This window comes from Anas platyrhynchos, chromosome 5, assembly GCF_047663525.1.
Source record: "Anas platyrhynchos isolate ZD024472 breed Pekin duck chromosome 5, IASCAAS_PekinDuck_T2T, whole genome shotgun sequence".
NCBI classification, from domain to species: Eukaryota; Metazoa; Chordata; class Aves; order Anseriformes; family Anatidae; genus Anas; species Anas platyrhynchos.
Window position 1 is genome coordinate 63,070,960 of NC_092591.1, and position 24,307 is coordinate 63,095,266.

General features: G+C 40.0%; 1 protein-coding gene across 1 annotated transcript in view; it reads left to right on the forward strand.

Annotated features, from left to right (window-relative positions):
- Nucleotides 1-7,969: 7,969 nt before the first annotated feature.
- The window catches only part of IPO7 (importin 7), a 36,630-nt gene continuing 20,292 nt past the window's right edge, over nucleotides 7,970-24,307 (forward strand). The window contains exons 1-8 of the mRNA XM_027461258.3: nucleotides 7,970-8,177; nucleotides 16,667-16,748; nucleotides 18,718-18,871; nucleotides 19,265-19,423; nucleotides 22,080-22,236; nucleotides 22,864-22,953; nucleotides 23,362-23,456; nucleotides 23,560-23,644. Coding sequence (XP_027317059.2) covers nucleotides 8,094-8,177; nucleotides 16,667-16,748; nucleotides 18,718-18,871; nucleotides 19,265-19,423; nucleotides 22,080-22,236; nucleotides 22,864-22,953; nucleotides 23,362-23,456; nucleotides 23,560-23,644 — 906 coding nt within the window. The 5' untranslated portion in view covers nucleotides 7,970-8,093. The remainder of the gene's footprint in view (nucleotides 8,178-16,666; nucleotides 16,749-18,717; nucleotides 18,872-19,264; nucleotides 19,424-22,079; nucleotides 22,237-22,863; nucleotides 22,954-23,361; nucleotides 23,457-23,559; nucleotides 23,645-24,307) is intronic.

Below are 24,307 nucleotides of genomic sequence, written 5' to 3' on the forward strand. Positions count from 1 at the left end.
TGTCTTATTAAACAGGAAGAAATATACTTCCATAAGTATACATATAGCTTACATAAGCTTTAGCTGAACATATATTACTAACAGTACCACTAAAGTTTTAGCTTCAATGTACTTTTTTACTCTTAGAGAATTTCAGATTTTCTTTGCCTGTCCCCTGGCTGAACATCTTTTGTTATTTCTGAGCAATTTCAGTTGATCACTGTGTCTTAGATGTAAAAGCTGCAATAGCAAGATTGTGTTTTCAAAATTAGCTTCCACCTGAACACTAATAAATCATAGATGAACATCCCCTATCCTTAGATTTTCTAGAAATTTGTTTCCTCAAAATTTAAAGTCTGCATTCCAATTTAACCTACAAGTGTCCATTTTAGGCACAATCACAAGAAGATTAGATGAGCTTTGAGTCCTAATTAAGGGACAGGGAGGAAAGGACATACTCGTTTTCTGGCAAAAATAAAATAAAACTAAGCACATAATGCATTCAAAGGAAAAGCATTCCTGGAGAACACTGGGATCACAGTCATTCTGAAGACATATTATGTTCACTTGCAACAATTCTGTGATCTTCGGTATGTGTTTTCATTTCAAAATAGCACAATACAGTCCATTTAATGCATTTCTAACTTCTGTGTTTTTGGAACTGAATTAAAAACATGAAAAGAGCATAAACTGTTAGTGCCATCTTACCAACCTTCACAGGCAGCAGTTACTAACTCTTGTTCTTCTCCACAGGGTATCACAGATCCACCATTGTGCAGCATTTTCCCTAGTGGCCATGAAATTCTTTTTTTTTTTTTTTTATACAGAATTCCCCATTCTGAGTCTGATGTTCCATTTTCTGTGTGTATGCGCCATTGAGGCTTATTTGAAACTGCCTCTTGCTGTTTCATTTTCCTTGCATGAAGAAAAGGAAATTTTCTCTTGGGGGTAGAGTTAGAGAGCTGGAGGGGACTGCATATTGCAATGAGGGGAAGCTAAAAGCAAAAATGCATATACAAATATAAAGGCACAGGCTGAAAATAGTGCCTGAAGTAGGAGGAGATAAACTGCTGTAGCTACAGACACTTTCATTCCATTGCCCCACTGCATAGAGCCTGATGTAGGTTCCGTCTGGGTTAGCTAGACTTCTACACTGTGGAAACTGAGCTTTTGGGTACAGAAACATCCAACTTGAAAGCAAACACCAAAAAAAAATGTCCATGCAGTTTATGATCACATCATCTAGTCCAACATCCTGTGTCGTACTGGCAATTCAAGTTTATTCACATATTTTTGATTAAAGCCCTAATCCTGTTGGTTTGACTGAAGTACTGCTTGTGTTTTTACTAAAACGTACCTTCCAGAATGGCAGCCAGTCTCAGTCAGAAGACACTGAGAGATGGGATAATGATTATTGCCACAGGGAATTTGTTTCAGAGAGTCTCTGGTTTCATCTGTTAGATACTTGATCCTGTTGCATCTTTGTTCACTGAAGAGCTGTGCAATACATTCATCATTTTCTTTCTGAGGAGATACTGTCACTCCTTTCCCCACCTTGCTGCCTAGAGTCAACTGTTAAGAGTTCGTGATGGAGTCCTGTACCTTTGAGGAAAATTTATTAAAATTAAAAAAAAAAAAAAAGCCACTGTTAGAAGCCCATTTTTTCTGAGCTCAGAAGAAACAAATAATGACTGAATCTTGTTTTCAGCCTCTCTCCCCTGGGAAACCTGTTTGAATAGATGCTTTAACATCTGCTCAAGCCTTACCATCTGGATGGAGTGGGTGGGGGCAGATTGTTATTTGGGGAAGGTGCAGGGTGTCTAATGTTGAGCCCATGGCTACATAAAGGAGCTTAGTGTCTTCCTTACATCCACCCTGAACAAAACTCCAGCGAGTTTGCCTTGGGGGTGAAGCCAACACCCAGCTGCCTGAAGGAGACTGAAGGGAGCTGTGCAACCACATGGATGGCATGTTATGGCATTCTGCTCCCCCAACTGGAGCTAACCTGGGAGCAGGGACTCCCTTACGCTGCCCACCACATCTCTGCTCTGTTTAATCAGTACAGAAGTGACTGGTAATCAAGACTCCTCAACTTCTGTCTGAAACCTAACTTTGGCATTTCCAATATGTCTCTGTTTTCTTCAGCTCATATTATTTTCATGGGTATTTGATGTAATCCAGTTCGTAAATACTTAACAAATATAAATACTTGAACTACTCTCTGGCAACATAGCATCCATCGCTTCAGCACCAGAGGAACGGGCACATTGCTTCCCTACTCCCCTGTTTGAGACCTCTGCTTACAACTTGAAGATTCTTCTAAGTCTTTTGCCACAATGTCCTGCTGGGAGCTCACGTCAACTTGTATGCTCACGGCATCACTGACAATACTTTCAGACTACAGAAACTTGCCTGCATTTTCTGTTTCTAAATGTATAACTTAACATTTGGCTACATCAAAATGCATCTTTGTTTGTTGTTAGGTTATCAGCTTGTCCCATCCACGTTGGATTGCTTTGCTGATCTCATGGCATCCTCATACATGATCTGCTGGGATTTTATAGTTGTTTCAAAACGATTATGTTTTAAAGTATTAAATAGCAAAAAGTCAGCTAGTGGTACTAGTAGAAATTCAATAGAAACTGGTCCAATCACTTTTCACCTATCTCCTTTTTTTGTGAGAACTCTGTTAGCCTGTTCTCAATCCATGCCATGTGTGCTCAAAGTTATAACCTAAGATGTTTTTAAGGAAAAAGGTCTCTTCATTCTGAACAATTTTCTCAACAAACTAGAGAATTCCTCAATTAATCACCTTTGTTGATTTTACACCGAATCTCATTATTATCAGTTTCTTTTTATAGCTTCATTTCTGAATCCTGTTGGAGCTTTTTATTTTAACACTAATATAAATAGTTTTTTGGAAACTCTGCATATTGGCACAGCATTTCAATGCACACTTTTCCTTCTTCTTATCATCTTTTGTAGCACAAGTAGCTCCAGGACAGCTTTGGGTGCCGGTGATCCATCCACTCACTCCATGTCCAAATTTCCTTTGGATTTGGAGCACCCGGCAATACCTTCACATGCAAGTATTTTTTTCCAAATTGGTGTTGTGAATGCTGTTAATGCATTAATACACCGTATTTGTGTAGCTGGAGTCTATTTGGCTGCTGTAAGAGCAACCCTTTTGGCACAGAACAGTGGAAAACAGCATTTAACAGTCACTACACTTCTTGGAATATGTAGATGGCAGGAAAATTTTTTGAAAAAAAAAAAAAAGAAAAAAAAGAAAAGATCTGTTGCAAGCACCCAGACTTGACAAGGCTCAAGAAAGATCTTTGATAGCTGTGCTCCCTTTGCGCACACATCTTTGGCATCTAACTTTTCATTTACTATAAATTGAATTGTACTCTAGAAAGGCATACAGGCCAATCGCTGCTCTGCAGCCAGTTCCAAGGGAGCGTGCTACTTTATTAAAGCTGGCAAATGTCGTCTTTGTTATTGTTCCAGCATTATGGGGAAAATACACCACTGCTAAACCCAAAGCAGTTTATGAGAGTATGTTTATCTTCAGGAGTAATTGTAACTGATTTGTATCTGATGTTTGAGGTCTGTACAATACTACATACACCTTTTATGAGATAATTTGAGAAGCTCCGTTCCCTCACAACGGGAATTCTCTCAGCTCGACCTTCTTCCCAGCTCCGCTGCGCCGATTTCCAGCGACTTTCAGTACGAGCTTCTTCGAGTGGTTTGCTGAGTCTGGCCAGACCTATCTTCATGAGGCGATCAATGTGCCTGTTCCCGTCCTGGTCTCCTTTCTGCTAGCCTGTTCCTTTTCATTCCTTCTTTCTGCTTCTTTATTGATGACATAACTTCATCACATCGTGTTGCCTTTTTCCTCTTGAGGGCAGGCTCCCCCCTTATACCCTTCTCCCCACAGCAGTCCTTTTCAAACACAACTTTTCATTGCTCAAACAACTTTGCATATAACAGCAACAGCAAACACCCAGCAACTTCCATGCCTTAATGGCTGGAGAACAAGAAACCCGAGACTGCGTGGCGTCTCCTGAATCACCCTTCTTTGTTCCCTCTAAACTCCTTTACATTCCTGATGGCCTCATCGTTAAGAGTCTAATGGTATCATCAGCCACGGGGCTTTCCGACCCCCATGGCCACACTCCCAAATCTCCCCCTTCTTTATTAATATCAACCATCTTCTCGACACGAATTACCACTCCATATATAACACTTTGATGCCAGTTGTCATCTGTTAGGCAGTTCCACTCACACTTCTAGTATGTATGTTTTCTTTGATCCTTACTGTTTCACCTCCCTCTTTAAAAATAAGCTACCCATTGCAAATGGCATCAACAAATTGTTCAGATCTGCGATAAAATCCTTTTTAACCTCATGTATGCTTCTTCTTGGAGCTAGTGTCCAGTCTACCTGAAATGTCCAGCCTGGCTGAATCCAGTATTTATTTCTGTGAGCCATTTGTGAATTTAACCCTGTGGTGAGATTAGTTACTGCTATTATTTCTGGGCCAGCAGAGATAGAAATGCAAACGTTGTTGTGAAGGTAAACATTCCCTGGCATACACTGCCTTCTGTTTCAGAATACTCAGACTCTGGACAATGGCTTACATGTTCTTCTGCATATTTCTTTTTTGGCCTCCACTTTTGTGTACAAATGGCAGCAGCTTTGGTGACTAGCTTCTGTGGCTACTGCTCTGGCTACACTGTTGTGCTTCTTTCCCTGCAGCATTTTGCATCTGTGTAACTGACAAAGAATATTATGTATAACCAGCACCTCATGAGCCCTTTGTCCTCTCAAGTGCTTATTTTTCTTTTTAGAGAAAACACACTCAAAATTTGTTGATCAGCTTAGTGTCTCAGTTCTCTCTGGTTAGAGGCATTATTGCTTTGCGCCTTTGATACAAAGAGCGTTGAGATTTGATCTTGTTATCTGTGCTGTGACACAAAAGCATGGAAGATATTTTGTTGTAGCTCTTTGGATGATATTAAGTCTACAGTATTTCACCTTTGTTTACATTTTGGAGAACATCCAGAAGAGGCATGTGACTGCAGATCTGGGCAACATGTAGAAGAATGCTGTACCACATCATGTCCTGAAATGATGCTACATTGCCACTTGGGTCTGCTTGGTCTGTGTGTTTTCCAGGCTTACTTAGAAAGGCAGCCATTCATCGCTTCTTCACTGTTTAGTTTTAAAAATGAGGCACTAATTTTCATACCTGCGATAAATAAATAAATAAATAAATAAATAAATAAATAATCGATGTACATTGTAAATTGCAAAAGTTTTTAGCATTATATTAAAAAATAAATAAAAACATTACGAAGCAGTAAGAGAAACTGGGAGATATGGCTTTTAGTCCAGAAACGGTCATGGAAAAGCTGCTGGTTTGGAAATTTTATCCATAAAAGCTACTCTGTTATGCTCTTTCATATTCTGAAAGATACTCTAGATAAACCTGACTAATGGAGATTTTGCCATCTGAGATGGTGCCGGTTGGCCTGCCTTAGGCCATTCCCAGGGACTGAGGCCAGCTGGTAGAGGATGGCCTTTACAATCAAGTTGGCTTCATGCAGGCTACATGTGGGGAGCGGCCTGTGCCCATGCTACCCCAGTGTATGGGAAACGTTTGCAGGACCACTAGCATAGTAGGGTGGCAACTGCAATCAAGCTTTAATGTGGCATTTCCCAAAGCTCTTTAACTTAACTAGCAAAGAGATGGCATCCTTTATCAATTTTGTATCACTTAACTTATATTGTTTGCCATACGTATCTGCATTTCTGTTTTTTCCTTTGATACTGTTTCTTTGATAATGTGCCATCATTTTAGAATTGTCCCAGGATGGGCTGATTGTGAAACTTTTTCTTTTCTCAGTTGAATTATTAGACTGCTTGATAAACTCCTCACAAAAATAACAAAACCGTTTTCGAGTATATCACTGAAAGGCACCTCCCAAAGAAGACAAGACACTGAATGACTCTATACTACCAATTCTATACTACAAATAGCTACACAAACAACTTATTTCCATAAACAGCATTCCTTATTTTATTGCGATTACGCATGTAAGTGAAATTACTTCAGCGCCTAAGTGCTTGCAGGGGACAGCCTGCAGGAGCCCCTCACAGATGTTATATATGGAGTAGTAATTCGTGTCGGGAAAATGGTTGATATTAATAAAGAAGGGGAAGATTTGGGAGTGTGGCCATGGGGGTTGGAAAACCCCATGATTGAGATAACATTAGACTCTTAACGACGAGACCATCAGGAATATAAAAGAGTTTAGAGGGAACAAAGAAGGGTGACTCAGGAGACTCCATGCAGTCTGGGGTTTCTTGTTCTCCAGATGGTTTCTTGTTCTCCAGCCGTTAAGGCATGGATGTTTATGGGTGTTTGCTGTTGTTGTTACATTCGAAGCTGTTAGACCAATGAAAAGTTGTTTTGAAGAGAACTGCTGTGGAGAGAAGGGTATAAGAGGGGAGCCTGCCCTCAAGAAAAAAAAAAAAAAAAAAAAAAAAAAAAAAAAAGGCAGCACGCTGAAGTTACATCAATAAAGAAGTGAAGAGGAACAGGCTGGGAGAATGGAGACCAGGACGGAACAGGCACTTTGATTGCCTCATGAAGATAGGTTCGGCCAGACTCAGCAAACTGCTCAGAGAAGCTCGTACAGAAAGTCGCTGGAAATGGGCGCCCTGGAGCTGGAGAGAAGCTCGAGCTGAGAGAAGCGGAGCCATGCACACAACTGCCCCTCGCTGGTCAGCAGCTGCGCGTTATGGGGAATCATACGTCCTTAGGAACAAAGACTGTCCTGGTAACCTTACAGCTTATTCTCCTTATTAACAATTGGACTGTTTATGAGCCTGAAATACGGGACCAAACTGAGGTCAAGGTGTGGCACTCTGCAACTAAAAATGACAAGGTTGCAGTGGGATTGCTCGGCACCTGGCGAGCAGTCTCTGAGGCCTTAAAGAGCCATGTGGGACCACAGTCAGAAACATGTGGTTTGTCAGACAGTGAGGGAGCTGCGGGCTCCTTTACTGATCCTTCTGCTACGCCATGGGCCCCTCTGCTGCTACAGCCATCGAAGGCTTTTGCTGTTACGCCCCTGCTGACCTGGACGTGCCTTTTGACCCAGGCCTATTGGCCTTGAAAAGGAGATGGATGTGCTTTTCTTCGATCCGGGAAGAGCGGGATACATAGGGCCTGAAGCAAGAAAAGGAATGGAAAATGGAGACTGTTAAGCTATGGAACTTAAAGGATTGTTTGTTACCTTTCATGTATAGGCATACTCGGGTTATTCTGTAAAGCAATGTTCTGTATACGTGTGTTTACAATGTTTGATGTTCGTGTGTGTGTGTTGGTGGAGCGTAGAGTCCCCGCACACCCAGCGCTGTTTACTTGCCTTTTATACCTTTTATAGATTTTATACCTTTTAGAAATGCTTGTTTTATAAATATTACAAAATTCAGATTGACTTGAGACCTCATTTATAACAGAGGACCAACTGAGGCATCCTCCTTCCAGCCCTGTGCCAGTCTCCAGTGACAAGGGCTCAGCTCACACTGGCAGCGCATGAACGTCTCCATCACCTCAGCCTTGTCGATAAAGAACTTCTTTACCGAGAGGGCTGTGAGGCACTGGAATGGGCTGCCCAGGGAGGTGGTGGGAGTCACCATCCCTGGAGGTCTTTAGAAGACGTTTAGATGTAGAGCTTAGGGGTATGGTTTAGTGGAGGGCTGGTTAGTGTTAGGTCAGAGGTTGGACTGGGTGATGGTGAGGTCTCTTCCAACCTAGATGGCTCTGTGATTCTGTGACCTGAACGCAGCCGGCCGTGCCGAGGAGCCCCCCTCCCGCCTCCCTGGCAGGGGGCCCGGCGGCGGCTCCCGGACTACAAGTCCCGTGGAGCCCCGCGGCGGAAGGGGCGCCGCTGCGGGCGGCGGCGGGGGGCAGCTCTATCCGGGCCCTGGGCGCTCCCCTTCCTTTCGCGCCGGCGGCCGCTGCGAGGCGGCGGCTCCATGTGCGCGCGGCGCGGCGCGGCCCCGGCTCCCGCCCTCCGCCTCCCGCCGCCGCCGCCATGGACCCCAGCACCATCATCGAGGCCCTGCGGGGCACCATGGACCCGGCGCTGCGGGAAGCGGCCGAGCGGCAGCTCAACGAGGTGAGCGCGGCCTGGCTGCGGCCGGGGCAGGCCCGGGGGCGGCGGGGCAGGCGGGGCGGGCCGCGGGAAGCGGCGGGGGGCGCCCCCCTCCCTCCCGCCCGGTGCCGGCCGTGCCCCGCCGCCCGCCGCGCATTGTCCCCGCCACATGGCAGCGGGGCCCGGCCGAGCCGGGCGGGGCCGCCCAGGGGCTGCGGCGGGAGGCGGCCGCTGCCCGCCCGGCCCGGCCCGGCCCTGCCCGGCGTGGCGCAGGGCCCCGGCTCCGGGCCTGCCGCCGCCTCGTGGCCCGGGCCGCGCCGCCGCAGGGCGCCCGGCTGCAACCCGGGGGCTGCTGAGGCGCCGCCGAGGGGGGGCTGGGGGCTGGGGGCACAGCCAGCAGGTGCCCGGGGCTGGGGGGAGGCAGCGGGCACGGCCCCGCTGTGTCATCCCTCGCGTGTGGGGAGGGGGTGCCCCCGGAGCGGGAGGTCCCAGTCGGCAGGCCTCAGCGTGGGGAGGCTGCTGTGGCGTTGTGCTGCTTCACCTGGCGGCTGAGAACTCTTCATTGGGGGAGTTCAGGCTCGGGGCTTCTGAACAGACGTGGAAAAAGGCGTTTAGCATTGGACTTAGAGGAAAAGGTGATAGCGAAAGCGAAGCCCATGTGGCAGCTCTCAGCGAGCCTTTTCCTTGGGATTTACCACAAGTTTTCCTTCTGCTACTCTTCAGCAGACTTTAGGCCTACCAAGATAGCCTTACGCAGTGGGTGTTCATTAAACTTAAATAAAAGCAGGCCGAGTGTCCTGCTGGCAGCAGTGAAACTTTCAAAAACTGAAGATACAACTTACCATACTATTAAAATGTGTGATTAAACTGCGTTCTTGGAAGCCATTTAATAAACGAATATTAGGTACATTTGAAATCCATGCTTGTAAAACTACTCGATGGTGAAGTTAGATTTGTATGAAGTTTTTCTTTTCTTTTTATAAGAAGTGTTTTTTGTCTTTCTTCAGCCAAAAGGATAGTAATGCAATTGCATACGAAGACAATGATATATATGGAATCTCAAACTGTCTCTAAAACGCAAATTTTTGTGTTCTGTGCATGTTAATATCCATATATAGTAACTTACTTCAAATCTATTCTAGCAATATTTTGCAGGTATTGAGTTGCTGGATGTGCTGCAAGTTGCGTTCTCTGCCATTTAGGTTCTTCAGCGAATAGTTAACTGTCATATGAAGGATCGTGCTAACCATGAGCTGGCTTTTGTTCATGTTTCTGAACGTTTTTGAACTAAAATGCAGCCTACCATGTACTACACAAGTATTAAATTGGAATAAAATCCAAATACGTGTCCCTCTAAAAGCACCAGATGTTATTGAATCGTTGTGTAAGAATTACTTGAAATGTAGCCTCACTGATCTTTCACAGACCATTTGTGATAAAAAGAAAGTTAAACCCTAAATCTGCAAGCATTTGTACATGTATGTAGTTTTATTCAAGTGCATGGTTCTGTTTTTACATAGTGTTTTTGAAATGAAATACGTATTCTCTTGCAGGCTTCTGGTCTGAATTTGTTAGCTGTTGGAGCAATTGTGTTATCAGTTAATATTTAATATCAGTTAATGTTTCAGATGTCTTTTTCGCTGTGCAGGTAAAATCATACAGCAGTGAATTACCTTCTTGCAGGTGGCCAGGGACATCCAAGTATTTTTATAATTTCAGTCTATTGTCCTTGGATGACCTTATATTTTTATCTTTAATTGGCCTGAAATGTGTATGTTGAGCTGATGAGACTGGTTTTCAGTAGATGGATCGCTATACCTTATCAGAAAAGAAGGACCTTCATTCAGTAATTGATATTTCTAATTAATGGAAGGGTTAAATGTCTAGACCTGTGTGCATCATACCCTATTAAGCAAGGCTTTCCACTGACAAGAGGAAAGGACTTGGGTGTATGACTCTTGATTTGTCCAAGCCTTGTTATTTTTCTTTGACCTTAGCTAAGTCATGGATTCTTCTGTGCTTTATTTCTTCTTTCACTTAAGCTTTTTTCAAGTTCTATCGCCTGCACTTAAAATGCTGTGAGAACTGGAGTTGAGATGTGCGAACTGCAGGTGTCTCAGGGTTCCCAGTCTCTTTGGTTTTACTTTCTTTACTGCGAAGGCAAACGATAGAGAATGATACCACTGGTGTCCAACGTGGAGTTTCCAGCTTCTCATATAAACTCCGACTGATGATATGTCCTGGGGTGTTTGCACATCCCTGTCCCCAACTTACAGAGGAAATAGATGTTTCACAAGGACTTAAAAAAACAGACGCTTTAAGTAAGCTACTGGAAAACAGTAGGAAGACTTCGGTTGCCTTTTGAAACAGTCTTTGTGCTGTGTGTATGTGGTGTTTCCTAGAAATGGTGATGAAAATAGGTATTTTTAACTACACCGCTATGGAATGACACTGAAAATAAAGCGCAGTGCTTCATCTCTCAGTATCAACACGTTCGTAAAGGTGCTGTTGGTAGATAATGCTTTCCTTGCAGGTTTCTCTTTGTAATTCCAGGGAATTTTGTATTGTAACCGTTCCATACGTTCTGTGAGTGTTTTAGATTAACCTCAGTACAAATGAACTACTTTTTTAATAGCTATCCAACTTGTGTCTGAGAATGGAATAAAAGAATAATAATGAAGGTTAACCGCAGTAACTCATTGTGAAGTGAGAGCTTAACAGAGTTGAAGGGAAATGTCATCCTGTTGCTCTGTGGGAAAAGTGCTTTTCAGAAGTAAGATTCACGCCTTTTTCGTGTTCTGATATATGTAATGGGAAGGAAAAATGCTTCAGCTTGTTGACAAGTCAGCGTAGCATGCAACCAGTTTAACAGACACAGTAGGGCCTAGTGTAGTGTCTTTCATTGCCTGCTTGGTAGATACAAATGCCAGAATGAGGGAATGATTAAATAAAATGATTGGATTCTATTGGGAGCTTCGGAGTGAAAAGGTCTTGCAGGGAAGAAAGCAAGCTTCTTATTACATACCTTGCACTCGGGAATTTTGAAATACTGAAATGGGATGTTCTGGAACGCTTTGGGGTAGGTATCTGTAGTGTTACTCTATTTTTATTTATTTTTTGATTTTGGAGGTCTAACATGGTCTTCATGTGTGGCACCTACGGCTGTATACCGTAGTAGTGTGTAAGACCAAGAATAGCGCGTGAGTTTCGTGGCTCTGTCTGGTTACCAGATCATGGGAACTTCTTTTAAAGTTCTTAGTATGACGTTTTATGAAATGAACGTGATAATTTCCACTTCTCTCATTTCCATTTCCTTTTTTTTCCAGTTCTGTGTTTTGGTATGTGGTAGATGAGAGATGCTTTGTGAAGGGGTGGTTTTAAATTGTGTGTATTAAGGATAGTTCAACACCAGAAATCCCCACAGGGGCAGTAAGGAATCAAGGGAGCCTTCAAGAGGAAGAAGTTACATGCTTGAATCATGTTAACTAGTACAAGGTAAATCCAGCAGACAGAGCTACTTGCTGCCTTCTCATGACTGAGCAAGCAGCTACCACATGTGCTTAGCTAGCTTTTGCTGAGAGCATGTTCCTCTTTCCTCTGAGTAGCAGAGCTCATTGGTGTCACGACTTGCAGACAGTGCTCGTGTGAAATGAGCATCAAATAAACATGCAAGGTGAGATACACATGTATTTAGTGGGCCTCAAGCTTAGTATACATACACGTTACAGCTGTGGAAGAGGTGGTAGAACGAGCTTGCAAAAACTTGAGGTCAGAATGACTTCCACACCTGCTGAGTTCTTAAAAAAGAACTGAAAGTGTTACAGAGCAGTTTGCTGATTCAGCTTGGCCTTACAGTTCCTGGCCTTACATTAAGATGAAAGTTTTTTTTTTTTATATAGAAATGTAACAGCTGTGTGGTCACCTAGTGCTGTTACAGCCTGGATTTAAAAAAAGAGTCACATAAACTATTCAGAATCGGAATGGAGGAGAAATAGTAAATCTGTATTTCTTCAGCTCATGGGAAAAATTATAGCCTTTATTTAAATGTGTGCTGTTTTGAATAATTGTGTTAATAACCTAGGGTTTCAGTTCAGCAGCATATTTAGTAAATATTTTAGTACCATTCTGTTCGGCATTTTTGGTGAAGAGCTCCTTCGAGTACCGTGTCTGTTACAGTACGGTCAGTTCTTAATGTCTGACAAGAATGCAGGGAGGTCTTTTCACCTGAGATGAAACCTGTTTGTTAGTGGCATGCTGGCTTTCTGTAAGACATGAGTAACTCTTTTATTAAAGAATGTAACTGACTTGTATGGGTGTCATTGGTGGGGAAAAAAGTACCTTGGTGTACCATAATTAACTGTCGTTAGCTCTGTATGCCACGAGACCGTCTCCTTAATGTGAACTTCAAACTTGATGCACATTTAAATTGAGGCTGGCCTGACACTTCTACTGATCAAACTGCTGTAGCACATGCTAGCAAAGCAACTCTGCTAGGAAAACCTGCGAGGAAATATGAGCAAAGATTGTATGTTCTGGAATACGGACTGATACTAACAGACAGTGGTGCAATGTTTGTGGTCTGATAGAATACATTCCTCAGCTAGTGAGGCTGCATAGCAGAAATTGCTCTTGGGAAAAGTCCCTGAATTCTTTGGCTCTTAGACAACAAAGTCATACCAGTGACACGGCATGTTTGAAGAGTTGTAAGGGAGAAGGACTAGAAATGACTTTTTTATGTTGACTTACGTGTTGGGAAATAGACTTTCGGACAGAACCGTTTTTTTAATTGTCCCTGTAATTCTTAGTTTCGTATTTCTAGAAGTGAAGAGTATTTATAACCAAGGGGCAGAAGACCAGGTTTTACTTATGTCAAAACTTGAGTCACAGAACTAGTTTCTGTTCTCACACACTTTAGAGTATGTAATAGAAGCCCTTGCAAAATCCTGATTTTGATCCTTGAATTGTGCAGGCCTGGAAGTGCTCTGTAGGTTAACGCTGTTTACCAGTGGCTTCCATGGAAGTGGCCTCAGTGCATTTATTTCTGAAGACTGGGGTATGCAAATGCCCGCAGAATCCTTGGTGTTCAGATTCAGTTTGCTGGTACATATTCAATGACTCTTCATTTGTGAAGTATTTTGGCTAATCACGTCCACCAAAAGCCAGTGTTTGTATAGAATATATACCTAAAATAGGTGTGCTTTTCTGGTGGTGTTTTTTTAGCAGTGGTGTCAATGAACGGGAAGAACATGATGTCCCGAGGGTCAGCCATCTTTGGACAGCAAAAATACTAATGATTAAAATAGCCAAAATGATGTGTGTTCAGTATTTTTAATGCCATAGATACAAAATTGGCACCTACGTGATTCTCGTATTAAGTGCAGTTGTTTTATCTGAGTGCCAAGAAAAGATTGGATGTTCTTTTTAATAGTAACGCAAAACAAGGGAGCACGCGGCCAGTTTTGTAGTACCCAGGGTTTTATTTGACCATGCAGTAGAGCCATGCCTTCATGTAGCAGGCCTTCCTCCTCACGTTGCAGCTTCTCTGGAAGCGTGTTCCTTGTGGAGGGATGGGAAAGGGGGTTGGGGAGAGTTTGGAGTTCCTTGATATTTTCTATAGAATGCTTAGTAGTGTTTATGGGGCTCTGTGTGAACTGAATTACAAACCGAAAGTAGTATTGAGGGCAAAGTACAAGTTCCTTCAAATGCTACCTTGTATGAAAATCACAAGCTATTTCTAGCCTGTATCCGTGCTTTGAACCACTGAAGGTGATGGAGAAGCTCATCTCTATGATGGGTTGGTGTAGGATGCTTGAAATACTCATAAGGATGATACTGCTAAGATCTTAGAAAACCAAGACAATGTATAGATGTTTTGGTCCTGTAATTTTAAACTTTATAATAGTTCACAGAATCCAGTGAAAATGTTAATTCCATGTACTAATATAATTGACGTTTTTAGGAGCTTGCTACAATCACAGTCTGTCCTGATTTTTTATGTAGGAAAGATTTTTTTGTGATTAACTCTATTAAAATTTCAATGTGTGGCAGTTTGGCTATATGTTGCTGTCTGGTTTTGTTGCTTCTTTCTTTTAGAACACTTACCATGCTTTTATTCAATTTGTTTTGTTATTCCAATCAGTTTCTTCATAGTTCTTAAGCATCTCATTGTATTTTTATATTTTTAATTCAAGTACCATCTACAGCAGCTTTACTTACAAGATCAGTTATTGTTTATCATGAAAAAGGAAAAAAAAATCATTTTCAATATTCTACGATTAAATACTTCTTAATGCATTTCATGTTTGGAAATTATGAGTAACTCTTGGTTTTAAAAAGGTAGTTGTGTATTGTACTCATGATGGAATGATATCAACTTGCATTTTAAGTCTCTTTTATGCAGACTGTTAATATAACCAACCATTGACACTAATGTTAGGCATATCATTGAATACTGTGCTGAATTAGGGTCTTCTGTCATTAGGCGTGTGTTGAAGAAGCGTGTGTTAATGCTGCTTAAGAAAAAGGAACTGAGTAGTCCTGGAGATGTAGTAGAAATTAATATCAACAAGTAAAATTTATTTAAAATGTTTTCAACTGTCAAATGGTCAAATCTATTTTTTTTTAATTTGAAAGTATATTTCCTTCTTCAGGGAAATCAGAGGGGCATAGCTCAGGAGGATGCATGCTTGTATTGCAGTGTCACTTAGTCCCAGTTCATCCCAACACCCTCCACACATAAGCATTTGGCGCGGACCAGATGCAAGCATTGCTTCTGTGAGTTTTCTGTAGTCTGTAGGTTTGTAGTGCACAGGATGAGTATGTACAACACTTCAATATATGTTGGGGAGATTCTTCAGTCAAGTTTATTCCTCATTTGAAATCGGGTAAGATAGGCAACAAGCTATACTAATAAAATTTTAGCACAAGTGCTGGAACAAATACCAAGTTCCAGGTTGTGCCTTTTGTGCTTCTTCATACTAGAACATTTTGGAGACGTTTTTTGGAGCTTGGAGGTAGAAACCTGGTGTGAAAGGAGAGAGCTGGGCAGCGTTAAATGCTTAGAAGGAGTGTTGTTGACATTTCATAATGTCAATGAGCTTTTAATCCTTCAGAAAGCTAGTTGGATAGTCTCTTTATGATGGGTGTTTGCTCTGACGTGGAGTCGGAGACATTCTTTTACTTTTTTTGATGAATGAAAACTGTCATGGTTTTCAAAGGACTTATTTGCTTCATGTAGGAAACAATAAGGTGATTAATATGTAGGTAAGAGATGCCTTCCTAATAACAAGTGGAGATATTTAGGTCTATGCAGTTGTCCTTGATAGACATGCTGCAAAGAGCATATGAAACAATTTTGGCATCTTAGTGAGGATAAAACAGATGTGTGTTGTGGCAATTAGGATAAGAGGCTTGGAAGAACGAGGTTAGGAGGACTCTGCAGGTCCTTTGCTCCAGTCCCATGAAGCAAAGTTGGTTTCAGAGTTAGATGAGGTAGGTGGGGACCTTCTCCAGTGGAGTTGGGAATATTTGAAGGGCCAGCCCCACTGCCTGCCTGGGCGGGCTGTTCCAGTACTTGACCCTTGTTGGTGCAAGGGAATTTTGTCTTGTGTAAAACAGGAATTTCCCCTGCTGCAGCTTATAGCCATTGACTCTTGACCTTGAAGAAAATGATGATGTTTTCAAACTAGAAAAAGCACATCAAGTTTTTGAGAGTTAAAGTTTTCTTCTCGGAAGGAAGTTCATTAAGCGTCTCGAGTTTTTGGTGTCTAGGAAGGTGTCAAGGGATGCTGTGTGCATGGTAAATGTCAGCTTCCTCAGGTTGAAAATATGATGTAGTATTTAGTACATCAGTGACATTGCTCCTTATTGTAAAACAAATCTTGTTTTGCCTTTGTTTGGAAGTGAACTCTCGCAAATCTTTAGATGTTACTCTGAAACTGCATTTAGGTCTCCATACTGTTAGCTTGCTGTTGTGTAGTTAGGCTAGCTGTTGCTGTAGTAAAGAATTAATGGTCACTTTAAGCCATTTTGATCAGAAGGGTGAACTATAACTTGAATATGCTTGGTTAAGGCTGGGCATAGTTTTAAACCACAGGTTGCCATCTGTTGCTTTGATTATTACCTAATGAATTGTTGAACAATTATTTGTTTACATAGTAGCTTGCTTGAGGTCATTGTAAAATTGCTGTGCTTGCTTTTTGTCTGGCTACTCAGATATTCTTCAAGGTATTCACTTGTTTAGTGACTGTAAAAGGCTGATTCCCGAAGCCTGTTAAATGATTTCTTCAACTCTACCCAAAATGATAGGGTTTTGCCTCCACCATGCTGTCTTCAGAGTACAGCGAGCATGAAATTTTGGAATGGTTTAGTTTATCTACTGTGAAACTGAATTGCTGCTATTCTGACTGCATTACAATGTTATAAAGAGATGGTAATAGCAAACAGGAGTACTCTAGAACTTGATGGACTATGACTAAGCTATACTAATTTCTTAACTTTTTTGTCGTCTACAGGCTCATAAGACAGTGAACTTTGTTTCAACTTTGCTTCAGATCACCATGTCCGAGCAACTGGATTTACCAGTGAGACAGGCAGGCAAGTTTTCAAATCCTTTAATTGTTTTCACTTTAATGGTGCATGCGCACAGGTGCATATTCAGATATTGTATCACAACTCGGTTATTAGAGAATTCTAATGTTTTTTATCTCAAACACGGGAAAATTGGGAGTCGTCAGAGAGAGTTAGCCATCATAAACTGCATCTGGAACCATGCACTAAATAAGGAAGAGAGAAAGAAAAGTGGCTAACTCTTCAGTGGTTGCTCCCCTTTGTCTCTAGTGAATAATGGCCTTTGGGAAACCAGACTAGTTCATGATGATGGTACACTTGGCCCAAGGAGGTTATTTTACATTGTACTAATAAAGCTAATGTTTCTGAACATTATAATTGGAAGAAAACACATTGTCACTTGGAAGTGCTGATTTGAGTGAGCAATCAGTAAAATTGGATCTTGAATATTGGCAGGTCCAAACATCACCTTACAGCTACTATGATTACTTGGTAAGAGGTTTCTAAAACAATACCTCAGTGGTTTCTGACAGTTCAGGAGATGTGACCTTGATCACTTAGGTGAACCTTCCAGGTAGTAGATTATCTGAAGTTGTAGTGTAAGCGTAACTTGCATTTTTCTTATTTTGGGAGGATAATGCTTAGATGTGTCAAAAACGTTACTGTTTAACATGTATAATGTGAAAAAGGAGAACGTTTTAAAACAACCTCTTGAAATTCAGCCTTAGTTTAAGCTAATTTAAAAAAAAAAAAAAAGGCTGTAGGGAGTGGAGAAAACACATGCAACACGTGTCTTAGAAACAGTGCATGTTTTGCAAAGCAGCTAATGATATGATTAAACCCCCCTGAGGACAGGCTGAGTTTTGCATCACTTCAGTGTCGTTATAGCATGTATCTACAGATTGTTTCAGACCTTTGCAGACCCTTTCAAAAACAGTTTAGCTTCTGAGCGTTCAGAAGGTGCATGTGAAGTTTGAGAAATCACTTTATGGATTTGTATGTAGAATTAGATTAATGTTAACTTTGATGTTAGTTTGTAGTTTGACATTACATTTTGTATTTTATAAGTCTTTCAAGTGCTTTATTCTGTATTCTGCCATATAAGCAGTTTTGATGTGGTTGTCACGTGGCAAAAGCAGGTGTTTGTTCCAGTAGCCCAACTGCTACGAAGTGGTGTGGCCCAGAAACTTGGTAGAAGAGAACTCTGGTTTTCTTTAACATTCAGTCCTGTATCACAGACTTGATTAAATTTTTTTGCCTACAAAATACAAGGGTTGCTTTAGATGGTCATTAGTATTAATTTCCTCATTTAATGAAAATTGTTAGAAAAAGACTACAAAGGATTTTTCAGGATTGTAGTGCTAAAATGTAACATGAGCTCTTTTATATGTAATATGAAAGCAGCATACTTCGTGTTTTCATATGGAAACACGTCCTTTACGTTACTATAAATACATTAAAATAAATGGGTGAAGGAATATCAACACAGAAAACTGATAGTTTAATCACAGCATTGTAGGGGTTAGAAGGGACCTCAAGAGATTATTGGGTCCAGCAGGCTTCCTAGAGCAGGTTGCCCAGGTAAGCGTCCAGACAGGCCTTGAATATCTAGGGAGAAGGAGACTCCACAACCTCCCTGGGCAGCCTGTCCCAGTGCTCCGTCACCCTCACCGTGAAGAATTTCTTTCGCATGTTGGTGCGGAACTGCCTGGGCTCCATTTTGTGGTCATTTCCCCTTGTCCTGTCCCCACAGACCACTGAAAAGAGGTTGGCCACATCCCTCTGTCTCCCACACTTCAGATATTTGTAATGTAAACACTGATAAAATCTTAATTTGCACATTTTTTTTAATTTTGCATGTATATTGATCCTAGTAGTCAGATATGATCAGTGTATTATTAGTAATTTGTCTGTTTTGTTCTAAATTGGAATTATCTCTGCAAAATCTGTTTTGTACTTGGAATGGCTATGAGCTGATTTCTCTCTTGTATGATAGGAGTTATCTACTTGAAAAATATGATAACCCAGTATTGGCCAGATCGTGAAACTGCACCAGGAGAGATTCCACCTTACTCCATCCCAGAAGAAGATAGACACTGTATTCGTGAAAATATTGTAGAAGCCATTATTCACTCTCCTGAGCTGATTAGGTATGCTGTTTTAACCTGGTTTTGGATTCTGTTTTCTGACTGCATTTTTGCACAACGAAGATAATCTGGATGTTAAGCGTTGTTGTTTTATGCTGCTGCATACTTAAGCGTAGGATTCCTGTAGATGGAAAGACAATTTTCAACTTGTGCTGCACATGGAAATTTACTGATAGAGTCCTTCGCAAAAAGCCAGACCTCATCATTTCATTTATAAAGTTCATCAAATGAACAGCATTAAATGGGAAGTACAGAACATAAACTTGGTATTAAAAAAAATAAACCACCAAAAACACAAGCTTGAAGTAAGTCGAAATTCAGGCAACATGAGATGCTTCAACACCACAAGAATATTATTATAGTAATTTATTTAATCATTCTATACTTTGTTTCCAGAGTACAACTTACTACTTGCATTCATCATATTATCAAGCATGACTATCCTAGTCGTTGGACTGCAGTTGTGGAGAAAATCGGGTTTTATCTTCAGTCTGACAACAGTGCTTGTTGGCTTGGCATTCTTCTCTGTCTTTATCAACTTGTGAAAAACTATGAGTAAGTTTTTTCTACCATGTAAATCAGCAGAATGAATACACGTGTATCTCTTGTGTACTGTATGTATAATTTAACAGTGTAAAATTGCATGTGGGATTGAGCACAGGTGATAGAACGTTTAGTCAATATGAGTTTAGTGATACAAACATCATAAATTTAGTTTAGTCAATACTCCTGGAGTATTGGTATGCAGATGTTGCCTCATATCTTGACCACTAAGAAAGTACAGAAAAACTGCCTACATTACACGTTAGATCTAGGTCACAAAAAAAGGGGCCATCTCTAAAGCCTTAGTTTGGTGGTAGTTCTGTTTGGATTGATGTGTTACAGCAATGTAAGCTGCATAGCAATAAGAAAGTCTGCTCCAAGTCATAACTTTGCTACAAATGATTACTTAATTTCAAAGAGTATAAGACTTAATTGATGAATTTGTACTCTAGGTATGAGTGAAAGTTAACATACGAAGATGTCCAAGTGTGTAATCTTTAATGTTAGGAAACATCAGATGTAGTCAGCTTTGGTTTGCTTCTCTTCTAAATTTTGAGTATTTTTAGCTCTGTGTCTGTTATGCTCAGATCTTTAAAACTGAGGTTGCCCTTTGAGAACATGTGCAGAGCTTAGCTGCTGCTGTCAGCTTGTGGAAGGCTCATTTGAGTGGCAGAGAGCAATTCTAGAATCACGGAAAAGTAGTAGTATAACAGGAGGAATCAACAAATGAATCTCGAAAGCAGTCTTGTAATGCTTTTGTTTTAGATACTTTAAGATATTGGGTAGAAGAATTCCACTATTAATTTCATGAATGGTATGTGAGATAGAATAAAACAGGTGAAAAATGATTCCTCAAAGAAATTCTTTTTAATAGAAATGCTGTAAAGACTGTTGTAATTTAACATTGGAGGTTTTTCTGTGGGTGAGTTGCAAGTCCTGCTAGCAAAAGAAAGGAAACTGATTTGTCAATCTCAAAAATTAAACATTTAAAATGAATTATGCAGCAGGGACCTGTGAGATAAACGTGTAATGTTGACTGGTGGTGTATTTTGATTATAGTAATTCTTGGTTAAGGAAGGATTTTGATGTGAGTATAGTCATTGCATGATTAACTGAGGTAGTAGTTGTGTTAATAATGTTAGCTGATCGAAAACATCAGTTGAAGCCAGCAACTGTTTGTAATTATTTGGCTTTCTAGTGAAGTCAACAATAGTCAGCTTTACCAATCATGTAGAAATACACACATATTATTGTATTACATGCAATGGGAGTGTAGGCAGGTCTCTAAAATTTGTTAAATGTCCTGTTCCAGCTTTTGGGGAGAAATTCTGCATAATGTTATGACTTCAGTCAAGTTGTTACTGTTTGAATTGTAGGAATCTTTAGCAATTGATGCTTATTTTTTTCTTAGTGTAGAAGCTAAATATTTTTAGACTTTTTACAATTTTTTTTCCCTATCCAAATCCAGCTATTGAGTTCATATGGCTGCTCTTTGCATAATCATTTTTCCTGTCTTTTTCAGTTGTATCTTTTGGGGAAATCTGAAACTGAGCTTTCCTGAGCAACATTAAGTCTTTGTATTTAGGTTTCTATTTCAGAAAATATGTAGAAAATATATTATTTGAACAGGATTTTGGAGCTCAGTGTTCTGTAGTAGTTTTTACAGAACATGCCATCTGGCAGTAGACTGAGTAGACTTTATATTATATTTCTACAAGTTGGCACTGTTAAGAGACTGAGCATTGATTAATGTTTAATAAGAATGCAAAGTCTACCAAAAATCTATCTCCCCCCCAAAAAAAAACTCCCACAAGAGCCCAAGAAGAGCACTATAGTATTAATTGCTTAAACAAAACAATAAGCTGTACATTCTTCAAGTGATTCTTTGTTCTTGTTATCGCTACTATGGACTAGACACTGTTCTGCTGTGATAACTATTTATTCAATCTGGACTTTGTTGTTAATAAATGAAGAGTTGGGGGTAGGATTTAAAAATGTGGCTTCATTTCCATTCAGAAATTTTGATTTTTGTTCAGAAAGGCATTGAAGCCCTCCTTTCAGCATGGGCCTGGGAAGATTTGGGGCCCAATTTCAGAGACTGTTGAAAGTGAAGCCTGTGAGTCCACCATGTGCCCTTGAAGCCTACATTCAGATTGTTAAATTTGGGCAAATTAATATGCAAGATATGGGAAAAAGACCTTGCAATGTACTTTGATCAGTGAAATAATCCATCTTCTGTAATTTTTTTTGATAAATGTGAAACCTGATAGATGTCTTTCTGGGATTTTACTGACTAGCCCAAGATCAGTCATTCTTGGCAATAAATGTTTCTTCTGTTTGTACTTTCTGTAGTACTGTGTTATTCACTATAGTAATGTTGTGGCAGAACATGAGGTAGTATTCCAAGTGAGTAAGTTGGCTGGAGTGCATTACTAGTGGAAGACTAATACAGCTGTATGGTGCAGTAATGAACTCTTAGCAGTTTTCAAACTTGCCTTTTAATTTTAATGTTGTCTGGCTGTACTTTACTCCAAATTCTGTAACAAGAAAGGGCTTATTTTTTCATCATGTGTTTTAACCTACTTGTGTCTCTGATGGGGAAGGGTGGGCATTTAAAATTCCATACTACCTGGAAGACCAATAAAGCTAATTTTGTTCTTATCTAAAGGTACAAGAAACCAGAGGAGCGTAGTCCTTTGATAGCTGCAATGCAACATTTTCTGCCAGTTTTGAAGGATAGTTTCATTCAGCTTCTGAGTGATCCATCTGATCAGTCTGTCCTCATCCAGAAACAAATCTTCAAAATATTTTATGCCCTTGTCCAGGTAAAAAATAAATACGATGTATTCTTGATAGGTAATTTAAAGCTTTGTTTGACTCTAAAATAGTAAATGACAGGAATATTAACTATATTAGATTAAATTTGAATCATTTGCAACTACTGTTCAGTTGTGACATGAATCACAGGGTTTTGGTATCATTATTTGTGCTGTAAAACAAGAAATTACATATATATTTTTAAAACTATACTTTTTCCTGGTCTGACATTAGATTGAACTTATGCATCCTATCCTCTAAGCAAGTGTTTGCTACATAACTGATTAAAAATAAGTTTCCTAATGACAGGTTGTAGAGGGCAGCCTATTCAAAATTACAAGTGTAAATGCAATTTGTGAGGAAACTCTTAATATGCTGCTAATTGCTCCAGAAATTAGTGTAACATCCATTTAAGTAGTGTCTTAGCATCGTATAAGCAGAACTTAAAGGCCTCTAGGACCTTTGAGAATACGGAATATAGTCTAGATTGTGTTGAGGTCTTTATCCTGTTATTTCTGAGTTCTTTAATGATAAGTAAGTGTAGACAAAGATTTGAAAGAGCTAAAAATCAAACTGAAAGTAACATTTTCAAAATGCTTTATAATAAATTTATTTTTGCCTTTGTTTTATTTAAGTACACGTTACCTTTGGAGTTGATAAATCAGCAAAACCTGACTGAATGGATAGAAATCTTGAAGACTGTTGTGGATAGGGATGTACCAGCTGTAAGTGGCTTTTGGGTGTTATTTCTTTAAGCTTAAATATTTTACTTCTATTATTTTTTCAAAATGAAAACTAATTTCTGTGGTTTTTCTTAATAGGTGCCAAGAAAATATTTTTTCAGCTAAATAGGGTATTTTAAACAAACTAGAAAAGTTTTGAAAATATATAGCTTGTTTGGGAGTTCTGTTTTAAAACTATAGCATAAATTATTTTGGCTTCTTTCAATAATTTACCATTTATAGAATGTATTTAAGGGAGTTATTTTTAGGCATGCTGTACTTTATGCTTCTGTTAAGCTAGAAGTGTGATGTGCAAATGGAAGGGTAAAAGAAAAAATGTGCTATAGATATGTCCAAAATGCATACCGTTTCGGCTGTTTGTAAATAATTGGTAATTTTTTTCCCCTAAAGGAAACGCTTCAAGTTGATGAAGATGATAGACCTGAGTTGCCTTGGTGGAAGTGCAAGAAGTGGGCTTTGCATATCTTAGCTAGACTTTTTGAGAGGTAATTTTGCATTCATTATTTTTACTTTTAAGAGAACAACCTAATAGTTAAGTCAATAACAGTGCTGCACACTTCAATTTTGCACCTTTGCTTCAAATTCTAGGTATGGAAGCCCTGGTAATGTTTCCAAGGAGTACAATGAGTTTGCTGAAGTGTTCTTGAAGGCATTTGCTGTTGGTGTTCAACAAGTAAGTAATGCTGAATGTGGGAAGTATTAGGATATGTTTAGAGTTTGTGATTTCTTCCTTACTGTTTTCTTGGAATAAGTTCATAAAACTTTCAAGAGTTTTTATAAAATTCATGCACTTGTATTAGCTCAAAAATCTGTTTACTTGAAGGTGATTATATTGTAAATACGAGTAGACTATATACAAAAAAAATCAGGGAAATGATTGTTTTCTTCTAAGCCTCTCTTTTAATGAGGAGAACTGTTTTTAGTTCAGCTTCCTAATTATTTCTTAAATTATTTTAATTCCAAATGCAATTACAATGATTTACAGGACTTAAATACCAAGAATAAAAATGAGGGAAGTGTTTCTAAAGCATGTGTTTTCTGTAGGTTGTCTAAGCATTGAAAGGGAAGAGAACATTGCCACAGTGAGTGTTAGGAAATATGTCCCCACATACTATTGAGAGAACTGGAGTCTGTCACTTTGAGATGCTCATACCTGTGGATGGCATCCTACTAAATGCTTAGTTACTGCAGGTCCTTTAAGACTTTACTGGTTGATATGTACTTTGCAGATAAAGCTAAGTTCCGACAAAAGACTGCACGTGGAAAAAAATCTTTGAAAAGATCCATTTGAACAGTTTATATATCTATATATATAAAAATACACACGCACACACAC